Source organism: Bos javanicus, chromosome 5, assembly GCF_032452875.1.
Source record: "Bos javanicus breed banteng chromosome 5, ARS-OSU_banteng_1.0, whole genome shotgun sequence".
NCBI lineage: Eukaryota > Metazoa > Chordata > Mammalia > Artiodactyla > Bovidae > Bos > Bos javanicus.
Genome location: NC_083872.1, coordinates 74850169 through 74864582, shown reverse-complemented (window position 1 = coordinate 74864582; position 14414 = coordinate 74850169). Strand labels below are relative to the sequence as shown.

The following is a 14414-nucleotide window of genomic DNA, read 5'->3' as shown; positions in this document are numbered from 1 at the left end:
TTCTTGATTCCTCTGTAGTTTAACTAGCCTGGAGACACCTACCTCAATTCTGGGTCACAAGTAGGAACATTCCAGAGAAGAGAGAGCTGACTACCTGAGGAGTATCCGAAGTTTTCTGAGCTCATGGTGGCAGCAGGGGTTCCCAGAGATCTCCCTTCACTCCTTGTTTGCATCAGGCTGGAAGGAGGTGTGACCTCACCCTTGGGGAAGAGAAAACAGACTATGGGCTAGATCACGAGTGAGCAGCGGCTGCAGGGAGCAGTGAGGGGGAGCCCTCTGGTGGGTTCCCCTGGGACGGCCACCAGTGCCACCAGGGACTTGACCCTCTGCGTTTCCCTGTCCCCTGGGCTCTGCTGGCTGTTAGTTAAGAAAAGTCAGTCACTTACCTCCTACAGCTCCTTCCAAGCTGAGTCAGAGTCCTGCTCTCCTGTTGGGGCACAGGGAGAAGGTAGTCAGACAGGAGACAGCCACCTGTGAAGTTATAGGAGCAGTAAAACCAGAGATGAAGAACACATAGAAAGGAGCATAGAAAGGAATACTCTGGGAATTATGTGAGGTCGGGACACCTGTGCCACTAATTGGTAATAACTACTATTGATTCCGTGTCTATGATGTGCAGGCTCCTGAAACTCACCTAAACATGGGTCAGCCCAAGACTTCATGCTGGTGCCAGAGTCTGGACTTGAACCCAAGTCTTTCTGATTCAAATAGCAGGTTAATGATAACTATGCTCTACTCTCAACAATATTCAAAAATACTTACCTGGGGATATATGTTAATTGGTAAATGACTCTTTTTATTCCAAAATGATGTCTTGCTCCCTGTGCCTGAATCTCTGCCTTGACAAAGTTTCTGGTGCTGCAGCTCCCACAGCCCACATCCTCCTTCCTTCTGCAGGAGCCTTTCTCTCACAACCCCCTCCCTGCAGCCCTGCCCTGGGCAGCTGAGGACCTGGATAGTGCCCAGTCCTCTCTGTGGTCCTCCCCTGACTGTGGCACTTTGGGGTGTTTCTAATTGTTTGTGTAAATAATAGTGTAAAGAACACTCTTCTTGTATGAAACTTTGCTTGTACTTGAGACCGTGTCCTTAAGCTGTTTCTGGAAGTAGAATGATTTGGTCAGGGTTCTAAACATTTTAAATGTTTTCATACCTAGAGTCGCTCTGTTGTGCCAAAAAATTGCACCAATTGATTACAGTTATATTCATATGAGGGTGTCAATTCTTTTAATCTTGCCAATTCTCAGAAGTCTCTACTTCAAAACAGATCTTTATTGAGAGAGAATATTTTAATTCTGTTCGGGATTACATTGCCTTGGTAGATGATGAAAGGAAACAAACGTTGATTACATTCAGCAGTATTGTAAGAAGACAAAAGTGCATTTATCAGCTCCTCCTCCTGAGACCTGACTGAAATGATAGGAAACATGCTTACAGTTGTAATAATGGCTACTGATAGGAGGCATCTCTGTGCTTGTGGTCTTCGTTCTGTACTGATAATTGATCTAAGACTTTACCGAATATAATTTGGATCATTCCAGTAACGCTTGAGATATGTACCCCAACTCCCCTCCTTTCTTCATAGATGTTATGTGACTTGCCCAAGGTCAGAAATCTTGTCCATGACAGACTAGGTTTCAACTCACTTACTGGGCTCAAGAGCCCATACCTCGCCTCTCCGTGCTCTGCTGCTAATATAAAGCCAGGAATGTGGGCAGCAGGAGCCCAGAGTCTTCAGCAATAGTTTGAAGACTGACTGGATGAAGAAGTGACTGCTGAATAAAGAGGAGTGGAGGAAAGAAATGGAGAGAAGGTGTACAGGCTAGAGGAATGCTTGCTTAGAGCAAAATGAGAGTGACACAGAGGAGAAAGCAGGGGATAGTCCCAGCATCCCGCATCCCATCACATATTCACGCAAATCCACACCAGACAGAGGAAAATCTTAATTCAGAGACTCCAGGAAAAATATTTCTGTATTCTGGAATTTAGGGGTCCTCAGGCAAGCACTCTACAGGGCAGCTTACCAGTCAACTCTACTCCCTCTTAAATATGAATGGGTCATCCAGGATTAGATACATGGAAACGATGATAATGTGGAAAATGTGACTTAGACAAACAAATGAGAAATGACACCAGAAGAGATAGATGGACAATTCTGAAGGAAGAAAATAATTTTTAAAACTTGAACCCAGGTCATTAAGTCAATTAGAAAGGATTTTTGTCATAAAATGAGATGCACTGAAAAGTGGGAAAAATTGAAACAGACAAAAAAACCTTGGGAATTAATAAGTGTTTACCAAATAAGTCTAAAGAAAGATTGGAAAAGAAGGTCAAAAAAAGCTTCCAGAAATTTTTTTAAATAACAGAAGCAATGGAGCTAAATGGAGAATAGAAATGTTGCTATTCACAATCATTCCTGAGCAAGTTACTTGAGAGTGAGGTGCAGAGGGAAAGAAAAGATGTGTGTGTGTGATGATGATGCAAAGGATAACCAAGAGAAAGAAAGATTCCTGAATGTGATCCAGGAATCAGGAACATCAACCCAGAGAGAAGGGAATCCAAGGATCACAGCTGGGCACACAGCAGATCTAGAGAGAAACCAGTTCAGAATGGGGTAAAAAGTCCGGAGTCTGTGGGGACAGGGGACTCGGTATCATATGAGGCACAGGAGCAAAGAAATGGAGGAAATTTGAAGACAGACAGTGCAAGGGGTGAAAACAAAGGCAATTCCAAACATCAGGAAAAACTGAAGCTGTGCCAAAATGTATGTGCAAATACATAGTGTTAATACAAGTTACTCATGAGAAGATATTTAAACATCACAAAATGTAAATTCTCTTCTTTGACTTTTAACTTTTAGAATAAGGCATTTAAAAATGAGAGCTAAATTTATTTGCTGTCAATCAATATAAACATTAAATCACACTTCTAGAAGTTGGGAACTGAAGCACTGAAGAGAGAAAGAGAAAGTCTCATTTTACAAAGTGGGGAATCAAGAAACACCAGTTGAACCTGAGGGCCTAAGAAATAATGGCACAAATAAACCACAAAGTTTTGTAACAAATAACCACAAATTTTTGTGGTTACAAATATTTGTAAACAAATAACCACAAAGTTTTGTAACAGAAGATGTAAGATTAGTGGTATAATGATATTAGGAGAAGATAGGGATGGATATAAGATATAAGAAAGAGTATAAAAATAACTGAAAACATTATCTTCCCTGGTAAGGAGTAAGTAAAGCGTATCAAACTTTTTAAATTAGGAAAAGAAAAATATGATACTTAATGTTTATTAGCTATCCTGGTTGACGACTTCCCACTCTGCACCAGGCAGCATTTTAAGTGCTTCTCAAGCCTTCACTTATTTTCACTTCTCTCAATGACCCTGTAAGTAAGGAAATTATCTAAGGATATTGCTTAATTACCTAAATAAAAAGCAAACAACCGAAAGTGCTTTTTACTACGAAGGTGTGTACAGAACCCTGTGTATAAATTGATTTGTTTTAAACATATGCATTTGGTATTTTGGAGTTTTTTAATTTTATAAAAGCAGAAGTCACTTCATAGTAGTTAGTAACCCATGAGAATGGGTTGATTTCTGGCGCCATTACATAAAACTGGTGGAAGCAATTGGATTAAGAGACAATAAGAAGTAAGTCTGACACCCGATGTGACAACTGTCAGTGTAGGAGACATGTTTGTGATGATGAAGCCAAGCTCTCTAGGAAAAGGAGGGATGATAATACACGTAAACCAGGACAATCACAGTGACCTGTGGCCTTAAACTATGAGAAGGCAGTGGCACCCCACTCCAGTACTCTTGCCTGGAAAATCCCATGGATGGAAGAGCCTGCAGTCCGTGGGGTCGCACAGAGTCAGACATGACTGAGCGACTTCACTTTCACTTTTCACTTTCCTGCATTGAAGAAGGAAATGGCAACCCACTCCAGTGTTCTTGCCTGGAGAATCCCAGGGACGGAGGAGCCTGTTGGGCTGCCGTCTATGGGGTCGCACAGAGTCGGACACGACTGAAGTGACTTAGCAGTAGCAGTGGCCTTAAACAGATCCATCATCTAGCAGCACCTTGCCCACAAACATGTGCACCCATGGGCTTCTGTCCACTCAAAGGAAGCAAGACTCCTTGAAGGGGAGGTCAGTTCCACAGGTCGGCATCTATATCCACAGGTTGGCATCTATACACCCCCAAAAGGCAAAGATTCTCTTGGAAATGTTCAGAGCAGCATTTAGAAGGGGCACCCACATAAAATGAGCTTCCCTGGTGGCTCAGATGGTAAACAATCTGCTTGCAAGGTGAGGGACCTGGGTTCGAACCCTGGGAAGATCCCCTGGGGAAGGAATGGCTACCCATTCCAGTATTCCGGTCTAGAGAATTCCATGGATAGAGGAGCCAGGCTCCTCTGACAGGCCATGGGATCACAAAGAGTCAGACCCGACTGAGCAACTTGAATGTAACTCACATATACTAATGCTGCTGACAATGGAAAGTGAATACTATGATCATGTTTCATTGGGCCAAGTTGAGTCTGAGAAAGGCCATGAGTTCATAACAATTCAATGAGAAGAGTTTATATCAAATGTGGCCAAGAAGGGAGACATAAAACTTACAAAAGGTAGCTATGCTGCAAAGAGGAGTAAGTGTAGTGGGAAATATTTCACTGTTAATTGAATTTAATAATAAGAGGAGTCTTAAAATCGATGGGTATATTCCCTTCTGTCTATTTATGTGACCATTATAAAGGACTGAGAAGGAAAGAATACCCCTGACATCCTAAGGCTGGCCTGGTATCACAACAGGGTGCTGCTCTTCTCCTGTTGGATGTAAAGGTTCTCACAGAATTCCAGCCTCACACAGGGTCACCCTGAGAGCAGGAGCAAAGGAGACAGCAACACCCATCCCTGCGCCCCCACCAACACCACACCCCCTCCCTTGGCTGAAAAGCAGGACTACTCCTTCTTTAACAGTCACACCTTTATGCTCACTCTGGTCTCCCCTCTCCATAGATGAGTTACCGAGACCCCCACTGATAGAAGTGCCCCTCATTTTCTGTGTCACCTAATCTAGAGTGGACCCATTTCCTTAGTGAGTGAGTGAAAGTCTCTCAGTCATGTCCAATTCTCTGAAACCCCATGGACTATAGAGTCCATGGCATTCTCTAGGCCAGAGTACTGCAGTGGGTAGCCTTTCTCTTCTCCAGGGGATCTTTCCGACCCAGGAATCAAACTGGGGTCTCCTGCATTGCAGGCAGATTCTTTACCAGCTGAGCTATCAGGGAAGCCCCCATTTCCTTAGAGCCTCCCCCAAATCCCCTCACCTGAGCTCCCATCCTAGAATCTTTCTATCACCTTCTTTCTGTGATGCCTGGGGTTGTCCCTCAGTAAGAGTAACTTGTTCACTAGGGAGTGTGCCGGGTGGTGGAGGCTGGAGGCACTGATTATCTGGATGGGAGAGAATTCACACAGGCAGGTCTACCTTGAAGCAGGTGGGAGAAGAGAGCTGGCTGATCCCTCGCCACCCTCTCTGCCTGGAAGCTGCATGACCCAGGAGCCAGGGCAGCCAACTGACATCATGAAACACGAGGACCAAGAGCCAAGGCAGAGAGAAGAGGAGGGCTTGGGCAGAAAGGGCTGGATCCTGGGTGATGCCAAAACTCTGTAAACGCATCTGAACCATCCACCTCATCCTTCCATCCTTCCCTCCCATTCTTGGCCTGGCCCTGACCCTTGTCTGGGGCGTCAGATGCATGTGGATGCTGATAGTGCTTCCTCTGCTGGATTCCTATCCAGGCTTCCTCCTCTGTTAGCCTCTGATTGGTCCCTTTTTGGAAAGGCTGTTGGTGGGAGAGGGGAAGACCCTGGAGAAGCCTGGCCCTGCCCAGCTGCATGGCCAGTCATGCATCCCTTCTCTTTTTGTGGGCAGACAAATTCTCCCCAACCATCTCCCTCCTGTGCCTGCAGGCACCCTCCCTGGGAAGGGAAAGGGGCGTTAAGAAAGTCCCTGGCTGAGCACCCGGACCCGCCCGACTGCCCCAGCTCCTGTGTTCCTCACGCTCTCTGTCTCCACAGGGCCTGCTGCACTAGAATGACACCTCACTTGGCACAGGCTGTCCCTCCCCAAGACATGTGCTTCCCCACTGGCCTCACCGTGTGATGGGTTGCTTGTCCCTGGAGGCCCAGCTCCAAGCCTCCCTCTGCCACCTTCCCCCAGTTGCTCTCCAGCTCCTCTTGAAGGCTGCACTTTCCTGGTCATGGTCCTTTTGCTCAGTTTCTCCAGGTCTGAGAAACCTCCCACATCATCAGGGCCCCTGTCTCTTCTCTGCTACACCTCCTGTCCAGGGCCTCTGGGCACCCTCCACCCTCCTGGGCACAGTAGGGCCAAAATATGAGGGGTGGGACCCCTTATGGGGACATGAAACAAGCAGCTTCTCAATGACACAGCACAATCCTAGTTCCCCTGTTAAAATTAGAAAGGGAGGGAGGGGAGAAGGGGAGAAAGAGGAAGACAATGGAGAAGAAACTAAAGATCTTAATCAATCAATCATTCAAAGGATCCAACATAACCAGAGAGAAAAAACTGAGGGGACTGAAGGAAGCATTAAAAATAACATTGATTTCAGAAAGCCTTTCTAAATGCACACATTCCACAAGACGTAGCGGAAATTCTGACCTACTGAACTCTTGGAAATGAAAATTGCCAAGGATCCCATAAACCAGGTCAGAAAAAACATCTGCACCCACAGGAAAAAGTGGAAATCAGCTTTTAAAAACTTAGTAAGAGAATAGAACAAACAATTCCACAGGAGGTAGCTTGCCCAGGGTCACACAGCTCACTGTGGGCAGAGAGGATGCCAAGGGCAGGCGTTTGGACATGGGTACAAGGGCAGGGTGGGAATGTGGTTTTAATAACCCAACATTTCTAGGATTGTCTCTGCCGGTAAAAAACATAGATCTAAGCTCATGCCCCTCCTGTTATACTGATGTTCTTAGAGTTCGGCTTTTTATCTTAACACTGCAACACCGGGATGTATGTGGACCTTGTGCAGTGAGCCCTTCTCACTTCTTCCAGCAGCGCCATCTTCCCCACACAGGACCTCCCATCACCCACATCCTGAGCAGAGGGCCTGGCAAACACAGGAAGCCAATGCCCTTCGACTCCCCACTTGGTTTCCTGTCTATTTCCAGGCCGCAATGTCCCCCAGGGCCTGGCACTGAACCTGGCTCTCAGAGGCAAGGTTTTTCAACAAATCTTGATTCCTTGTAACTGAAAAAAATCCCCTTTCCCCCATCAGCCCCAGCCTAGCACCCTGGGGACAGCTTTAAGGTGGCCAGGCCATAGGAGGGGAGGCTCTGACTCCCCTGTCCTCCTCTACCCTCTCTGCTTCCTCCAATTTCCCAAAGTACTAAGCACACCCAACACCCACCTTCCTTCTGGGGTCGCCGATCATGTCTCAGGAGTCCACATCCTGAGCTGAGCCCACCTGAGCAGCTGTGGCCCTCCCTCTGTTCTGTTTAGGGGCCCTCGGCTGGGATGAAGCCCTCAGACACACCTGCCTCCACATCCAGGCTCTGCCCCTGCTTAACCTGCTGCCTTGTCCATGACCTCACCTCTCTGCGCTTCCAGTTCCCTTCTTCTGTCAACTAGTGACATCATCCTTTCTCAGATATTCATCCTGAGGATGGGGAGATGGGCAGGGTCCCTCCCCTCTGCTTACCCAGGGGTTTTCCTCTGGCTGAGTGTGAACAAGATCCAGATGTTGTCAGCTGTGCAGAGGCAGCCGCCAGCTGTGCATCTCTGCAACGACCACACACACCTTCTGTGCCTAGATATACTCTGGGAAGCAAAAGTGAAAGCAAAGCCCTCACTTCTGAGTGGTTCAAGTCAAACAAACACCCTGCCCACCAGGCCCCGCCCTGGGACTATTTCCACCTCAGGCTGACTTACTTAGAGAAAGAAGCCCAGTCCTGACTTTCCACGTCCTTCTTGACACAGTCCACTCCGTCTCAGGCTCCATGAAGGAAGACCTGCCACCAACACACCGTGAGTCCCTTGGCAAATCACTCCCCACCCCTCCCCATTCCATCTTCTCACCCCTCCAACCCCACACTCACCAGCCTGCCTGCCTCGTTCACCTTCGTGCCACCAGCATGAGGTACAGTCCTAGAACAGACCAGCTGCTCAGTGCATACTGGTCATACTCTGCTGTTGAGGACCACATGCAGGTGGCTTCTAGGAATCACTCACACTTCTAGGTTCTTCTGCCAGGGACACCTGCTGCATCCAACCAGGAGAAATGCTTTCTGCAAAGCCCAAATCTGGCATCACCTCCTCTAAGAAGGCCTCCGTGACCTCGCCTGTTGAGCCCACTGTTTCCTATTCTCCTCCCATGGTATCTAGAGGAGGGGCCTAAGGCACCCCTCAGCCACTCTGTCCATGACCTTGCCCCCATCCCTTTTGATCAGATCCCTCTAGACTTAGCCCTGCTGGCAGAGACAGAACTAGTGCATTTAGTCCACAGGAGGAGGCCCAGCCTTGGTGGTCACTGCCATAAGGTGGATGCAGAAGTTCGTGGGAAGGGCTGAGAGCATGCTGCCTTTTACTACCTCGGCTTATCTCCACCTGACAGCACATGTTTTTCTCTCCAAATGGAAGACATTTATCAGAAAATCAGTGTCCTGGCGACTCAGAGAAGTCTGCAATGGAGCGCTGGCCCTTGTCTCTCTTTGGTTCCTGAGCAAAGAGCCTCTGTGGACGGGGCTGAGCGTGTGGCAGGGACTGTGCTCACACTGTCCATGCCTTTCCTGTTGAATCTCACATCAGCTCTAGGAGGGCCAGCTCCGTTTCACAGATGAAGAAATGCAGGTCAAGTTCCCACAGTCTGAGAGTCCTGCAGCTGGACTGCTGGTGAACTTCTTGGTTTGCTTCAAGCAGAAGTGCCTGCAGTGGACCTGGACACCCCATGGAGGGGCCCGCCTGCCCTTCCCTCAGGGCTGCTTCACCCCAGGAAATGTCCCTGGGGCATTATGATCCCCTCCCCCCAGGTTTTGAGGGAGAGACAGGACATTATTTCATGAGGATAGCCAACCATAGTTTGTTTTTAAAGCCAACTGTTATGTATCTGACGTGTTTTGCAGATAAGGGAGCTGAGAGGAGGGCAGAGGTGGGCACTTTGTTCCAGCAACTCAGGCACTTGTGTTTGGTAGGAGAATGTCAGCAGCTCACATCCTGCAAACATTCATTTGACACCCTGTTCCCAGAGCTCAGGGCTCAGGCCAGGACACAAGGCCCAGAGCCCAGATGCAGAGGAGTCAAGGGGCAAACGGGCAGCTGCCCTGCCCACTGACCTGCACAAGTCTGCCTCTGACCCCACGGGAGCTGCTGGAGCTCAAGTATGCCTCTTCCCCAGAGCTCGGGGTCCTCTGGGGACAGCCAGATCTGGGTGTCACACCTACAGAAGGGACACAGGGAGGAAGAGAGGGAGGCAGGGGTTTTTCTGCAGGGAAAATCGGAGCACAGTCACCCCTCCCACCTGCTCACTTTAAACCTCAGGCAGAAATCCAGGAAGCAGTGGGGCGGGAACGCCATGTGGGCCTCCCCGGGGGACACCTCCCTGGGTGAGGGCTGCCAGGCCCTGCTTCCTCAGTGCGTCCACACAGGACAGCTGGGGGCCTGAGCTGCTGGTGGGTGTCCCGGGACTCACTTCCCGGCCAGGTAGCCCCTGCATCAGGCCTGGAAGCCGATGATGACATCGATGATCTTCAGGTCCCACTCCTCCTCCAGGTGGGCCAGCACAGTAGCCCAAAGAAAACCTGTACCGCTCTGGCCCATGCGGTACAGGTTGCTCTCGATCTCCAGGACCTTGATGTAGAAGAGGAGAGCTGACCGCTGACCACATGCCACCCCAGCCACCACGGAGTCCTAGAGAAAGACCAAGGCCCTGGATCGGTCTTAACGCTCTGCGCACAGACTTCTCCTGGTGCAGGGAAAGCGGGGTGGGGGGACGCCAGGAAGGGGGCACGTGGGGGCCAGCACGGGACAGGTAAGGAGTCAGACTTGCAGAGAAACACAGAACCTGGGCCCTGAAGGGATTTTACCTGCTTCCGTCTCTGCCCCGTGCATTTCTAACAAAGGTGGCAGTGGATATCGGGGCTCTGGTACATTACCCTAGGTAATTAGAGAAAGAGTGTTTCTTTAAACAGGTAGTTTAAAGTCAAGAGGGGCTTCGACCTACTTAGGAACCTAAGGAGCGAAGCAGGGGAAGCCCAGAAAGTAGGGCCAGGTGCAGGGTGGTGCGCAAGGGCCACAAGTGGCTTGGGAGCAGCGCTGTGACAGGGCAAGTCTCTCATCAATAACTGTCATTGACGAGGAGGCTGGGCCCAGACTGAGTGTAACCCAGCATCCGAGTGAAAACAATTGTTAGCTACTCTGTGCAAGCAACACAATTTGCTGAGAAGAATCAGGTTTCGTGAAAGCCAGGACCTCCACAGACTGAGGACACCCCCGTTCAATTAGGTCCATGCCCTGGGATCCAGCCACTGGAGGCTGTGCGCCAGGTGGTGTGAACATGCACTCATAGGTGGCCTTGGCCACACCTCGATGGCGAAGTCAGCCTGCAGGGACACCCGGCGGGGGGGAGGGCGTCGGGGGGGAATGGGTCAGACACAGGGAGCCTTTAAGTGCTCATTCCCTTTACCCCAACAATGTCATCTGCAGGGCCCACCCCTGGAAAAACAGCCTCAAAGATGAGCGGGAAACTTCATACACAAATATGTTCACTGCAGTGTTATTTAAAAGGAAGGAAGTTCCAAGAGCCTAAATTCCAACAATATGGGCAGAGCGAACTTAGACATTTGCCAAGTGTTAGTCATTCAGTTGTGTTCAAGTCTTTGTGAAGCCATGGACTGTAGCTCGCCAGACTCCTCTCCATGAAATTCTCTAGGCAAGAATCCTGGAGTGGGTTGCCATTCCCTTCTCCAGGAAGTCTTCCCGACCCAGGGATATGAACTCGGGTCTCCCACATTGCGGGCAGATTCTTTAGGGTCTGGCCACCAGGCAAGTGAAGTGAAGTCACACAGTCGAGTCCGACTCTTTGGGACCCCTTGGACTGTAGCCTACCAGGCTCCTCCATCCATGAGATTCTCCAGGCAAGAATACTGGAGTGGGTTGCCATCTCCTTCTCCAGGGGATCTTCCCAACCCAGGGACCGAACCCGGGTCTCCAGCATTGGAGGCCGATGCTTTAACCTCTGAGCCACCAGGAAAGTAACCAGGCAAAGACCTTTTTAAAATATAGGGATGAACTGAAGTATGTACAGAAGAAACAACAAGATTTTTGAGGTTTGCTTCTAAAAACATAGCTGCACTGTAGAGAGATGGCCCAATAATCTTACTGGGGGAATTATTTTACTTCTCTAGGTTTTACCCCATATCCTGAATCTGAACCGTTAGTTGTGTTTTCATAATGAAATATACAGCTTTTTAATTATCAGGTTAAAAAATGGTTGGGCATAACACGTCTGCTGTCTTTCAAAAACAATGTCCCTATCTTTGGAGGGAGGGCTCTGCCCAGACTCAGCAGTCATCACCAGTATGAGGTCCAGGACAGCACCCTTTGAAAAAGAACAACTTAATGTGAACTTCCAGGCATTCTTGAGAGATGGGAGCAGGATCTTAAAGATGTCCAGAACCAAGGCATGAGAGAAACACGAAATTGTCCACAGAGGCTCTGCCCGGAGGCACTCAGGTCCCGGGTGGCAGGCACATGTGTGCAGCACACATCCCTGCCCATCGCTCCCCACAGGGGACAGGACAGCGGGTGGGGACAGACAACTGCATGGTCTGGGCTCCCAGGGGGATAGGTACTTCACTTCCTCCTAGAACAGAACACCCAGTATTTTCCCGACCAATCAGCTCAACATGGATCAGGGAGGAGGCTCAAGGCACCCAGAGGGCCCACCCAGGATGGCCTTCCCCAGGCAGGGGCCTCAGCCACTCTCCTGGTCCCTGGGCTCTTCTTCCTCCTGCTCTCAGTTGGGGTGACAAGCACCTGCTCCCAGAGGTGCAGTGAGGTCCTGATTAGGACCCAGGTGACAGTGCTGACACAGCAATGGCCCAGCCCAGGCTCCACAGGGGTGAATTTCCCCACAGGAAAGAGGAACAGGGAGTGGGATTCCAGTGAAGACTGGTATCAGGAGAGCAATGTTCCTGGGGGCCGGGGTCTCTACTGCACCTCCCTGTTGCCTGCACATATATAATACACATGCAGAATACTGAGAAAGGAGCCTGATGGACCAGGAGATGCACTGGCATCGTGCTGGGGCCCTTCACCCTTGACATCACTGCAAGATGCAGCAGGGGAGGTGATTCGTGTTTGTCTCCAGCTGGGAAGTGGGTGGTGCACTTACTGTCGTGTGTGGGGTGCTTAGACCCAGAACAGCGTGAGGAGAGTCATGTCTGTTGGTCTGGACAGAGGGCACGTGTGCATCCAGGAAGCACTCAATCTGGAGCATCTCTACCTGAGACTTTCCCCCAGGGTTCAGGTCCCTTTTACTCATTCATCTTCCTCATCCTTCAGCCTGATATATTAGTCCAAGGATACCGTCCCCAGGCCCAAGTTATTCTGTCTCTTGGGAACTTGACACTGAGATTGCAGGTATCTGGACCTAAGCCCCCTGCTGACGGGACCTCAGGGGACAGACTGTGGGATCCTGGAGGGGGACGTGTCCTGCTTTTTGTCCTCCCTGAACTGTGCGTGTTTGGGACTTCTTTGTATCCTCTGACCTGGACTTCTTCCCTCTCAGTGCACCCTCTTCTGTGCTCCCTTAGCCAGATGCAGTTTCTGTTGCTCAGAACTACAAGGATCTCATGTGACACGGGTCACCGTGGAGTTGCATCAGCTGCACACTGAGCTCAATGGAGTCCAGCTCTAAGGGTTAGGGGGAGATGGGGGTGGACACAGAATGGTTCTGTACCCAGTGCCTGAAACCCTGCCCAGAGAAGTCTGTGCAGGATGGGAATTCTCCAGGAACCGAAGAAGAACCGATGAAGGAATGAACTCACATTTCTGAAGGTCAGGCAGGCGATGGCCATGACTGCTGACATCTTCAAGAAGGAAGAGAGGACTGGTTGAAGTCTCAGGAAAACACAGGCTGAGAGGGTGTCCGAGGCAGTGAGGAAAGTCTTCCGAGGGAGGTTTGGAGAAAAGTGTGGAGAAGGCTCTGCAGCACGTGGGGAAGGACTTAGGTGACATCCTGGGATCATTTCCAGGTCCCAGGTCTCTGGCTTCCTGCCCTGGGCTCCAGGCGTGGGAAACTGTTAGGTGCTCACATGCCCCACACGTGAAAACACAGAGAGTTGGTGCCCATGTGGAGCAGGCCCGTGGGGGTGAGAGACACACCCAGATGCTCCCCTTTCCTCCCTGGAGAGGAGGAGCATGAGGCATCCCATGATGGCTCCTCAGAAGGTCCAGGCAGGTGCAATCCCAAATGGGTGACCAGATCAGAACACGGCCTTGGATGGACTTTCCCTTCCTTCCTGCCCACTTTCCAAAGCCCTCAGTCCTGCCCCTCATGATGGAGTCAGCCTGGTGACCATCTCTGCCCTTGGGGGACCACAGGCTACATCAGGCTGAGCTGCAGGGAGGCTTTGAGGGTCTATGCTCAGAGTCATAGGCATCCGTGGAGGAGGTGAAGCAGGTAGGGCTAAGATAATATTCTTAAGAGTCATTCTAGCCCTGGTGGGGAATAGACAGGTGAACAGGGCACTGCCCCAAGGCAAACACAAGAACACGGTTCTGGAAGCTCCTGCAGGAGTCCTGGTGAAACGTGAAGGCAGCCTGGGAGAGGCATGTGCTGTCTCTCCCTGGCCCTCTGTTTATGGCTGACGCCCCCTCACACCTGCACACAAGCCCTCTGCTCTCAGTCACCCTCAGGTGCCCCGTGTCCATCCTGGTCCCTGGGGCTGGAGGAGAAGCATCCCCATGCTCAGCCCAAGTCAGACGACACGGGCTCCCCTGGGCGTCCCATGGGGCATGGGGGCTCCAGGGTCTGAGGGAAATGACTGGCTGCGAGCCCAGCGTGCAGGCAGGAGGAGCCATGGAGGACATGCTCCCTGAGACCCTGGGAGACAGGCTCACAGGGAAGGAGCTCAGGCATCTGGACCCAGGTGAGCCCATCAGTCAACACAAGGAAGCCTCAGTGAATCAGTGCTATTTATTGAAATAAAGTCTAGAGAACACAAGGTGAGGAGATCCGGTGTTAGTCGTCAGTCGTGTCAGGCTCTCATTGACTTTATGGACTGTAGCCTGCCAGACTCCTTTCTCCATGGACTATTTCCAGGCAAAAATATTGGAGTGGATTGCCATTTCCTTCTCCAGGGATCTTCCCAACCCAGGAATCGAAC

At 50.2% G+C, this 14414-nt stretch overlaps 1 protein-coding gene across 4 annotated transcripts in view; it reads right to left on the bottom strand.

Moving 5' to 3' along the window:
* Positions 1-14414, bottom strand: part of LOC133247895 (apolipoprotein L3-like) — a 35904-nt gene that overhangs the window by 7889 nt on the left and 13601 nt on the right. The window contains exons 1-3 of one of the 4 annotated variants that reach the window (XM_061417305.1): positions 7730-7815; positions 387-427; positions 95-200 (exon numbers count right to left, since the gene is read on the bottom strand). In XM_061417305.1, coding sequence (XP_061273289.1) covers positions 95-173 — 79 coding nt within the window. In that variant the 5' untranslated portion in view covers positions 174-200; positions 387-427; positions 7730-7815. Of the gene's footprint in view, positions 1-94; positions 201-386; positions 472-7729; positions 7816-14414 lie in introns of those variants that run through there. The other 3 variants (XM_061417304.1, XM_061417306.1, XM_061417307.1) reach the window with 3 other exon arrangements.